At 35.3% G+C, this 11576-nt stretch overlaps 1 protein-coding gene across 1 annotated transcript in view; it reads right to left on the bottom strand.

The window, feature by feature from the left end:
* Nucleotides 1-7448, bottom strand: part of LOC103808725 (CUB and sushi domain-containing protein 3-like) — a gene marked incomplete at its 5' end in the record, with an annotated part of 14981 nt that extends 7533 nt beyond the window's left edge. Inside the window, 3 exons of the mRNA XM_009081527.1 lie at nucleotides 333-491; nucleotides 2558-2623; nucleotides 7269-7448. Of these exons, the coding sequence (XP_009079775.1) occupies nucleotides 333-491; nucleotides 2558-2623; nucleotides 7269-7448 (405 nt within the window). The remainder of the gene's footprint in view (nucleotides 1-332; nucleotides 492-2557; nucleotides 2624-7268) is intronic.
* Between the last annotated feature and the right edge of the window lie 4128 nt (nucleotides 7449-11576).

Here is an 11576-nt window from a genome sequence, read left to right as displayed (position 1 = left end):
TTTATATTTAAGAATTAAGAAAACCAGGAACAGTACTTGAAGTTTATTTATAATATTTAAACAAGAGGCATGAGAATTAATGTTTCTTTCTCTCCTTGTTGACTATTAACTCCAAATATAATAAAAACCTGATAAATTATAAAAAAAAAGGGGAAGAAAGAAAACGTGGAAAACCCCCTACCTCTGAAAAGGAATTGAAATAGAATAAAAATTGCTTTGATATGCTAAGAAAGTTTCCAGAAAATGTTAGTAGTTTAAGCATTATGCATAAAGTTACAAGGAACCAATATAAGGCAGAAAAAAAAAGGAAATTAGTTTTTCTTAGCCCATACCTGATAACAGCAATTCCATATTGCTGTTTGTAAGGGTTGCATTTACTCTTCCTGAAGTTGCATTGAAACTGGTTACTGTCAAAGTCATGGGCTGTTTCTTGCTTTTGTAATTGTAAGATCCCTTCCATATATAATTTTGGGCAAATACATCATCAGGAACTATACAGACACAAACATGTTTCATTACATATTGCAATATTTACTACTTATGAAGTCAAACATCCCACAAAAAGTATGTTAAATATTAGCATTTTCTTTCTTTTACTCTTTCTGTTTTAAAGTCTACTAGGCAATTTTCACATATAAAGCATAGAAACTTGACATGAACATTTATGAAAGAAATACATTTGAATTGGTGAATACAACTATACCTTCATTTGCTTCTTTCCTCAAATATGGACCTGTCCTAAAATAAAACCAGCTCCACAAAATCAAACGGCTTTGACCACAAAATCATACTCCTCTCACTGTAGAATCTGTTCTATGCCAGCACAGGGTCAGCTGGAGACATGCAACTAGCATTTAATTTTTCAGAAATTAATATCAATTTAGATATCAGAATTTTCAGAAGCATGTTTAAATGACACTAAATTATTATAAGCATTTTCTTTATTACCTAGCCACTTTTTTCTAATAAAAAAATGATATAAGTTATTTTGTCTTCTCTTCAAATGCTCAAAAATACTATGAGCTTCATCAGAAGGAAAAAATACACTCTCTAATTTAAAACTGAAAACAGATCATAGTGTCCAGGGGAATAACTTCTAGTTATACCTCTATATTTAATATTAATCATTAGCAACCTGCAAAATGATTAAATTAAGTAGTGTTATTCTGGCAAATAAAAAAAACCACCAAAACAACAAAAAGATACCTATCCAGTGAAAACAGTTGCATGCTAATCTTTAAAACCTTAACACAGGACACCATTTAAACAATTAATTTGAAGGTGGTTTAGGATGGGTTTACTACACTTTCCAAAGGAATGTATCAAACTTAGCCCTATAACAAAAAATCATTTAAAATCAGCACTGTCACATTATTTGGAGTAACTCACACTGAACTTACAGCTCTGGGTTTGTGTTTGCATTGGCACCTCATGTCAAAGAGAATATTTGAGCCTTTCCCTCAGAATATTCCAAAATTCAAGATAGGGACACACTGGAATACCCAACAGTTTTCCTTTACCATTTATTTTATGCATCATAAAGAAAGGTTGTCTTCCCCAGATCTTTGTTAGGTTTTTTATCTGTGCATGTATATGTTTATATGTATATTTTTTTGACAAAACATCTAGATACTGGACCTGCAAACTGCAAGCAAGGAAATTGCATGGTGCAAATGGTTGTATAATGTTGATTTGTGATCTGGCCAAAATTGATCTCCCTAAGTTTGGAAAAACTGATCTTTATGTACTCTATCTGCAGCTAATTGAATTACAGAAAATGAATGAAAATTTTTGGAATGAAAAAATGATGACTGCCATGCAGCAGTACATCATTGAAAAACACAGTTTTGTTGTAATGTGCAAAATATAGTAATAATTTTTTTAAAAATGCCCCCCCCCCAACATGCTAAGAAACTACGCTTACATCTTATTCACTGTTGATACAAATTCAACAGGTTTATAGTCAAAGGCTAATTTTAGTTACGGAGACTGCTCTCTTAAAAAAAAATCTCTTCAGTGGACAGAGAAAGGTTTCTCTAATCTGGACAACCAAATACCTTCTAATTCATCAAATCAGTTAAAACTGGAGACTTTAGCCATAGTTAGAGAGATTACCTTCTCCCATCTAAAATTAGCTTTTTTTAAGGCGAAGTTGAAGGCTAATGCTAAGTATTTAGGTAAAGAATTTAAATTAGCAATACGGAGAAGAACTGTCAGACTGTGAAAAAAACTGTGAAACATCTTTAAATAACTTCTGGGTGAGCAGTATAGTTTCTGAGTAGGTAAATTGCATAGGATATTACACAGAACATAGTGATTTCAGTGAAAGCAATAAAACTCTCATCATGTAATAGAAATTGTATATAGATACAAATTGTACCATACAATCTAGATGGGTTTAAACATTGGGGAATAATTTAATTCTTTTTCTTGTTAATCTAGTGCCCAACATAACACCCTTTATTCATTCTAAGACACAGTGCAATATCAGTAAACTGATCCTTGTTGTCTTTTCTACAGAAATTGTTTAGTATTAGATATATCTTGGAGTACTTACCACTTAGTTTAGGACTTGGTGTTCCTAAAGCTGGTCTGGGATCCTTCACTAATATTTTGGAACCAGCTGTTAGAAAGAATGAATGGCATAAAGACATATCAGTAGCAAATATGTTACTCAGCAACAAATAAAATAATTTCCAGAATGGAATTTATTTGTATTTGTTACAAAGCATATGATGTGATGTTTCAAACCCAAATATGAATGAGATTTCAGGCAGTATCAAGCCTTATTACCACAAGAGCACTTGCCCACAGATTTCTTGTCGCATTTCCTCCTAAGTCAGTCACCTGGATCAAGTCATTTGCAGTAGTAAAATAGTGCAGGGTTTCACTTTCCATGTTTCCAAATTAACATTCTTGGACTATACACCTAATATGTGAGATGCCTTCTAAATATGTCATCTAGTGCTGGCTGTGTCACTTAGATCAGGGACTGTGAACAGAACTTTGACTGGAAGCAATGTAAGACCAAATGGTGAAGACACACATGACTAGGCTGCTTTAAATTATGTTGCTTTCTGGGACTTAATTATCTTCAACAGTATTGAGTGATACATCTTGTGTTCAAGACTGAAAACCCATTGACTCAATCTCTTAATATTGGAGGAGAAGGTCACTGTTTCTTTAAAGAATAACAACAGAAAGAAGGAAACAAAGGCTGTCCACAGTATCTCCAACTGCTCAGGTGCTATGAGAACTGGAAGTTGAAGAATTTAATTTCTTCTCTGCTTAGAGCAGGAACTCTCCCACCACTGATGATGATGATGAACAGAAATGCAATAAGACAGTGTAATTTCCTGTAGATAAAGCTACTTTATTTTGCAGAAACTAAATGGGATTCACTGGAACATAAGGAAGACACATAATTCTGTCTCATAATTGACAATATGCTCATGCAGCACTAGGCTCCATTCCTTGCTCCAATGTATTTTGTATTTTGGGTCTTGGCTTTGAACCCAGGCCTTTTCTCTCTGATCCATGTTCTCAAAAATTAGACAAGTAAGAAACTTCCTTCTCCATGAGTGGAGTATTTTTCTGCATAAAAAGGAAACTTTAGCAAGGTCTGAGAATATTTCTCTTGAGGATAAATTATGGCTTTCCCAAAAGGCCTTTTCTGTCTGCATAGATGTTAAAACTGTCTGTCTCTACATATGTTAAAACTGAAAAAAACCAAGGGCAGGGGTTGAAATTCAGCCTAAAGTTCTCATGGACTGTTACTACTGTCTCTATTTCCTGTCAGTTTTGAAAGAAACTTGCTGAATTTCACTGTACATGGTTGACCTGGAGGGCATGATTCCTTATGGTATACTAATTTAAGGTCAAGTTAGAAATATCTGGATCATATTTTCAAATTGGGCTTTAGCATCAAAAGATGATGAGTTAATTAACCTTGTCAAGATGAAATAATTTCTAGTCAAAATCAGAACTGAAATTTAAAATACCAAATAAAATTGAAATACAAATTTTTTACCATACAAATAAAAACCTAAAAATAGTTATCTATAAAGTTTAAGTTTCTACGCTGTACTGGTTTGGGCTGGAGTTAACTTTCTTCATAGTGGCTAGTATGGAGCTATGCTTAGGATTTTTGCAGAACACAGAGTTGATAATGTAGAGATATTTTTACTATTGCTGAGCAGAGCTTACACAGAGCCAAGACCTTTGCTGTTTTCCGTACTGCCACACGGGCAAGGAAGTTGGGGCTGCATAGGAGACTGGGAGGAGACACAGCTGGGACAGGTGACCCAAACTGACCAAAGGGATATTCCATACCACATGACATCATGCTCAGTATATAAGATGGGAGGAAGAAGGAGAAAGGGAGGCATCTGGAGTTTGTCTTCCCAAGGAATCATTACGTGCGACGGTGCCCTGTTGGAGATGGATGGCTGAAAACCTCCTGCCCATGGGAAGCAGTGAATGAATTCCTTGGTTTACTTTGCTTGTGTGTGCAGCTTTTGCTTTATTAAACTGTCTTTATCTCTACTCATGAGTTTTTCTAGCTTTTACCCTTCTGATTCTCTCCCCCGTCCCATTGGTGGGGGAGTGAGTGAGTGGCTGCATGGTTCTTGGCAGCTGGCTGGGGTTAAATCTCAACATAGGTCCAGATATTTTCTGAGTAGGACTTTGAAGATTTCAATTTTGTATTTAAAGGATCAAATCCTGGTTTAATGCCCCTACATACACTTTTAGAGCTCTCAGCTCCAGATGTTTTGTTCCTTTCCATCCATTTCCAAGTTATTGTTGTGAAGCTCAAAATAAGAGGTGAACAACCTGATTTGGTGCTATTCTCCATTCCATAGGAGAGAGATTTCACCTCTCTGTATAGGCAAAACTGAAACTATTTAAGAGATATTTTAGTTTCTCTAATTAGATCATTACTTTGCAATATGTTGCTTATTCTTAGCTTCTTCCACTGCTAAAAATCAAGAAGAAAGACCTCTGATCCTAACATTTTTAATTTCTGTAAGATTTTTTCAGGACATTGTGAAAGCAAATTATACGACAATGTAGATACAGTCATACTTACTACTTAATACTTTAAAAAAATTCTCAAAAATTTTTCTTCCTATCAGATAGGACAACTAATGCTACTTCTTTCCATATCATCAGCAGAAAATTCTTGGATCAAAATACAACCCATGAATCACATTTGGCCTGCCATAACATCTTCCAAGTACTGAACAAGTCATAAGCTTTCCGGCTGCTAGCTTTCTAACACTTTTCCAATGCTCTGCTCTATTTTCCACCAGCACTTGCCTGGCATACAATGCCAGGACACCTGGTTTTTAGTAATACAAAATTTTCATTTTCTATTTCCCTTCCAAGTAGCAATGTTTGGCTATAGAGCCTTTGAATGCCTTTGTAAGACCCCTGGGGAAAACCACATCTGAAACATTAGGTAACAGTAATCTGTAAAGTCCTTTAATTATTTAGGAAATAGAATTCCAAACAGTTCCTACACTTGAGAATGTTTCTTATCTCACATGAAAACCACTTTTCTCACCATGACTTGGCTATGATGTTTTTCATATTCTGCCATGACAAAGCAGGCATTAAAAATTAGAAACAAAAGGTTGGAACATCAAGGACAAAGGAGATACATTTTTGTTTTCAAGTAGCATACAGTTCCTTATATAAAAGTATAAAAGAATACTGAACTCTATGGATTAATTTCACACAAGATTCAGATACCTTCTTGGACTTTAGGCATCCTTCTCAAATATTAGTATAGAATCATAGAATAATTTAGGTTGGAAAAGACCTCAAAGATCATCAAGTCCAATCATTAACATAACACTACCAAGTCCACCATTACACTATGTCTCTAAGTGCCCCATCTACATACCTTTTTAATACCTCCAGGGATGGTGACTCCACCACTTCCCTCAGCAGCCTGTTCTAATGCTTGATAGGCCTTCCCTGAAGAATATTTTCCTAGTATCCAACCTAAATCTCCACTAGTGCAACTTTAGGCATCTTATCGCTTGTTACATTGGAGGAGAGACCAACACCCACCTTGCTATAATCCCTTTCCAGGTGGTTGTATTAAGCAATAAGGTCTCCCCTGAACCTCCTTTTCTCCAGGCTAAAGATCCCCAGCTCCTTCAACCTTTCTTCATAACACTTGTTCTCCAGGCCCTTTACCAACTTTGTTGCTCTTCACTGGACACAGTCTAGTGCCTTAATATCTTTCTTGCAGTGAGAAGCCCAAAACTGCATACACTATTCAAGGTGTGGCCTCACCAGTACCAGGTACTGAGTGACCACCAAGGAGATTTGGTTAGTCCAGCAGGACCTGCCTCTCATGAAACCATTCTGACTGGGCCAATCAACTTGCTGGCCTGCACTCAGGATGATCATACCATAACCTTCCCTAGCATCAAGGCCAGATTGACAGGCCTGTAGTTTCCTGGATCCTCCTTCCAGACTTTTATGCTTATGAACATCACATTTGCTAACTTCCAGTCAACTGGGACCTCCCAAGTTAGCTAGGATGGCCGGTAAAAGATTGAAAGTGATTTTGTGAGTTCGCCTCTTCACCCAGGTCTGGTGGTTTGTAACAGATTCCCACCATGACATCTGCCTTGTTGGCTTTTCTTCTGCTTCTTACCCATCAACACCTTACCCATCATCATGATCATCGAACCCTAGGCCATCAAAACACTTCCTAACATACAGCGGTACCCCACTGCCTCTTGTTCCTTGCCCATCCTTTCTGAAGAGTTTATAGTCATCCATTGCTGCACTCTAGTTATGTGACTCATCCCACCGTATTTCCATGATTGCAACTATATAATAGTAGTATTGTGACTGTGATACCTGTCTTGTAGGTGACAAAACTTATGTAAATAATATTATCCTGATCTGAGTTTAGTAGGTGTGTACAAAAACATTGAGATTCTTACTCCACTGAGTTTATGAAAATGTAGTCCACACCTAACTCAGACAGAAGTCTAAAAGCACATGTTACTCATTTATTTGGCCTCCAGAATTATATCTAGAATTGACACTCCTGTACATGCAAATGAAAGCAGAAGAAAGCATATGTCCCATTATAACAAACTGGCAAACGATTAGACTTATCCTCTTACATGTCCTCCCTCCTAGTACTCCTTGCCATTCTGCCTTAACTTACTAGACTGTAAGTAAAGAAAATTACTGAAATATGATAGATGACAGATGCAATGGGAAATAGAAGAGATTACCTTCACAAACTGGAACTTTCCCAGTCCATGTGCCATCAGATCTGCAGGCTCTGTGCTCTGATCCTCCTGCCAGGAAGAAGCCTGGCTGACAAGTGTAAATCAATGTATAACCAAGTGAGGGAAGATCCATTCCTGCAACATTAGCATGACTTGGTGTCTCTGGCTGTTTACAGCTGTGAGCTGCAAAAAAAGATAAAATATCCTTCAGTCAAAATGGTGTAAATATTTCTGAAAAAATAAACTGTTCCTGTTCTGATAGTTAAAAAACAAAGTTAAAAAATTAATGAATATAACATTAAAAATCACTATATAGTCTTTAAAGTACCTTCCTGAGCCTGTAAATAGACTCTTAAACATGGATATTTCAGTTTCAGGCTACCAGGAACCAACTTAAATTCACTTGCATGAACAAAAATAATTGCATACATATGAGAACAGAAACAGCACACACCACACTAGACTTAAAAGCTATCATGGCTTGTGACTTACATGCCTTATGATATCTGAATACCATGGAATAACAGTAAAAAAATGGGTCAGTTGGATAACACTATGAAAGGTCAAGGAGAAATTGAAGGTAAGTTTTAAATATCAGGCAGAAAAATTGATTACCATTTCTAATCTTATGTAAAGTCCATTAAATATTTAAAGACCACCAGAATCTGTGAGTTATGTGTTATCTCAAAGACAGCATAACTCCAAGAGCTGAATTCACCTTTCAACACACTGAGCTACTGACTTGCTGTTTGCTTAAGATTAACGCTAGCAACAACTAAAATAATAGTAATGTTGTTTTCTTCTGTGGATATGCTCTCCATTCACTGAAGTGATTCTATAATGTCAAACCTTATAAGGTGACTATTTCTACAAAAATACAGCTGACTAGCTGAACTAGAAAGATTAACCACTAAGTTATATTTTCAATAAATTTTCACTACCAAAGTGTAAAAGATCTATGAAATTAAGTGCTACTTTCTATACTCAAGGAAGATGATTCTCTTTATTTCAGATTCAAAAATTTCCAACTACAAATCTTTTTTTCCCTCTCTCTTAAAATACCATGATTCATCAGTTGGGAAACAGCTCAAACCCTTTACTAGAACTGATTTTAATAATATGCTTGCCTACATACTGCAGAATAGGGCTTTCCAATATACCCTGTTCTCACCACCTCCTCTCTGCATTGGACGGGTTGCACCCTCTTAGGTAGAAACTGACTATGGGTGAAGAGCTGTCTATTTTCTTTCTCTTTCATTTTTGTTTTAACCTCTGGAGTCTATTGTAGAAAAGGATTCACTCAGAAAATCATATTTCTTGCTGCTCTAAGCTAGTAATGCAAATTTCTATTAACTTTCACTTAATGAAAACCATATAGATTAAATTACCTTTATAACGATACTACTGCAACTGAATAGTCTAGACTGAAAAAAAATAGATAGACCAAAAACCTTTCATTACTTACGTATACATTCTGGCTGTATTCCACTCCAGGTAAGGTCAGGAAGGCAAGTTCGTGTTGTTGAACCATGGAGGAGGTGTCCTTTTTTACACTGAAATTGAACAACATTTCCCACCTGTTGAAAAGTAGAAAGCACAATAATATTGTTATGAGGAACTATCAGTTGGGATTTTTTTCCCAAATTTGATAGGTCCTTCACATAATACAGACTTGATAAATTGTTATTCTGTTTCTGTAGAAAGTAAATTAATTTTGCAGAACATTTTTTATATGAAATAAAAAAAATTGCTTCACTCTCAGGAAAATTACTGTCGGCACAAATTGATATCCTTCATGGAAGAAAATCGAAACTTCATCTTCTATGATCTCTCTGATTGGTTGTTTTGGGCCTGGAACACCTGAAGCACTGGATCAAAGAGGAGACAGTTAGGCAAAACAGGGAAGTCACAGAGCTGAAATGGGTATTAGATTCTGCTGGACTTTTGCTGAACTACAGCCTTCTTTGTGAAGTGCTAGATATATTCACAAATTGTAATGAGAAATATTTTATTCGAACAGACAGGTCTGGTCAACAACATTGTCTCATGCTTCAGAAACCATAATGTTCTTGTAATATTTTAATTTTGGTTCTTTTATGACGGGAGGTAAAAAATAACCACTCTTTATGCCACACAGATAATAGAAACTGGAACACAAGTACATTACAATTTACAATAGCAATCCATCTGAGATTAGTTTTTAATTGTTATTCCTATTATGGGTATGTGTTGCATAAAAAGGAAAATAGAATACTTTACAACAGTTTCTGCATACAAAGAAAATGGAATAACCTGTTCAGCATGTCCAGTCATGGTGAAATTAATGAAAATGCAAATAGTTCTTAGATTCTGTCAAAAGCAAGGAAATTAGATTACAAGTAGAGAGAGAGAGATCACATTCAGAGAATAGTTTGCTACATACTGAGAGTGGTTAACTCAAATATTAAGGTGCATAGATTGTATCTACTGTTCTGTAGTGACCTGTATAAATATATTTATCAACTCATGTTTAAACAAGAAATTGAAAACTTTAAACTCTCTGTGCCAGCACATTTATGGCTCTAGTTTGGGTTTGATTTTTTCATTATTTTGTTTAAATGGCTAACACTTGAGTCAGACTGATGCTCAAAGGTGAAATGTGGATTACTTCACTATAGTTTAGTACTGACAAACGGCATTTCACTGCTACAGGTATTCATTTGAAACTTTACAGTACTATTCTATTTCAGCTCAAGCTTCTCATCAGAATTAAATTTAATAATAACCCATGAATTACAGATAGTAGCTCATCAACACAGAGTGTGATTTAAAATTCATCTCCCTGGTTTTTTTATTCTTTTCTGTGCTCACTGGACTGTATAATTACTTTTAAAAGATTTTGAAGAAAATACACTAAATCACTTGCATGATTAAACACAAAGTAGTAAAATACTACAAGTTTTAGAAGTTACACCAAATAGATATAGAAGCAATTTTTTTTTTGCTGCTTTTTTTGTTGTGGTAAAAAGCATAGTTAAAACAATCACCACCAATATGTTACTTTACAACAAGTAATAGCTTTAAAAAGATGTGTTCATGTGATTACATCAGTGGACAAGAGAAGGGTTACAGATGTCATTTATCTGGACTTCTGTAAAACCTCTGACATAGTCCCCCACAACCTTCTCTCTAAATTGGAGAGAGATGGATTCAATGGGTGGACTGTAAGATGGATAAGAAGTGGTTGGACCATCACAATCAGAGGGTGATGGTCAACAACTCAGAGTCCCAATGGACTTCACTGACAAGTGGTGTCCCTCAGGGGTCTGTCTTGGGACCCATGTTTTTTAATATCTTCATTGATGATGTAGAGTGCACCCTCAACAAATTTGCTGATGTTCTTCAAGAACAGCCTGAATAGAACCTTCGTACTTTATGGACAGAATTTTACAGCACTTTCAACTCACAAAGTCTTTAAATTATTAGAACTCAATGGGTAACAGTGAAAAAGGAGGGAGCCTTTTCAATTTTTTTGTAACTCTCTTTAGCTCCCTATTCATGACTTTGGACTAGCTTTTCTGATCTGAGTCATCTGCTGGACAGATATATTGGAAGAAAACTGTTCACCTAAAGAGCAGAACCAATAAATGCATACAATTTTTTTCCACTGTCTGTCCATGTTCACTTATGGCTTCACTGACAATTGGCTGCCTAAACATCAAAGCAGTTCATTACTACTACAGATATATCAGTGAGATAAGGAATGGCTTAAGTTGCAATATAAGTGGAAAGGTTGAGTTGCTAGCATTCCACAATTAAAAAAAAAAACCAAACCAACACAAAATCAACTTTCTTTGTTGACAAAGACAGACATGAAAAAAAAACCAAAACAAAACTGCCCCAAAACCAAACACTAAAATCCCCATTGCTGATATTGCAAACAGTTGTTATAATACCAACTTTTCTATCCAAAATACTAGTGAAATTATTTTCCTCATTTCCTCCTGTATTATCCTTGTTAGAGAAACATACATTTTTATGTGCAAATCCTAAAAGTAGCATAAAAAATACAACAGTTTCCCAAGGGATGAAGATGTTTTACAGGTGCTGACATGTTATTAATGATAATGCAAAAATGAGAAAAATGTTCCAACCAATATGTAAGAATTAATATATTATATTAATTATCTAGTATAAAAATCATAATTGTTAAATAAGTGTAAAGAAATTTAAAATTTTAAATAATAAATAAGTTTTACAATTATGTTTCGTAAACACTATTTTTCAATATTCTTGAGCCAAAGGCACCAGGTGGCGCTACAATACTGGAGT

The sequence above is a fragment of the Acanthisitta chloris genome, unplaced genomic scaffold, assembly GCF_000695815.1.
Source record: "Acanthisitta chloris isolate BGI_N310 unplaced genomic scaffold, ASM69581v1 scaffold7359, whole genome shotgun sequence".
NCBI classification, from domain to species: domain Eukaryota; kingdom Metazoa; phylum Chordata; class Aves; order Passeriformes; family Acanthisittidae; genus Acanthisitta; species Acanthisitta chloris.
The sequence above is the reverse complement of the archived record's forward strand: the minus strand, read 5'-3'. Positions and strand labels throughout refer to the sequence as shown.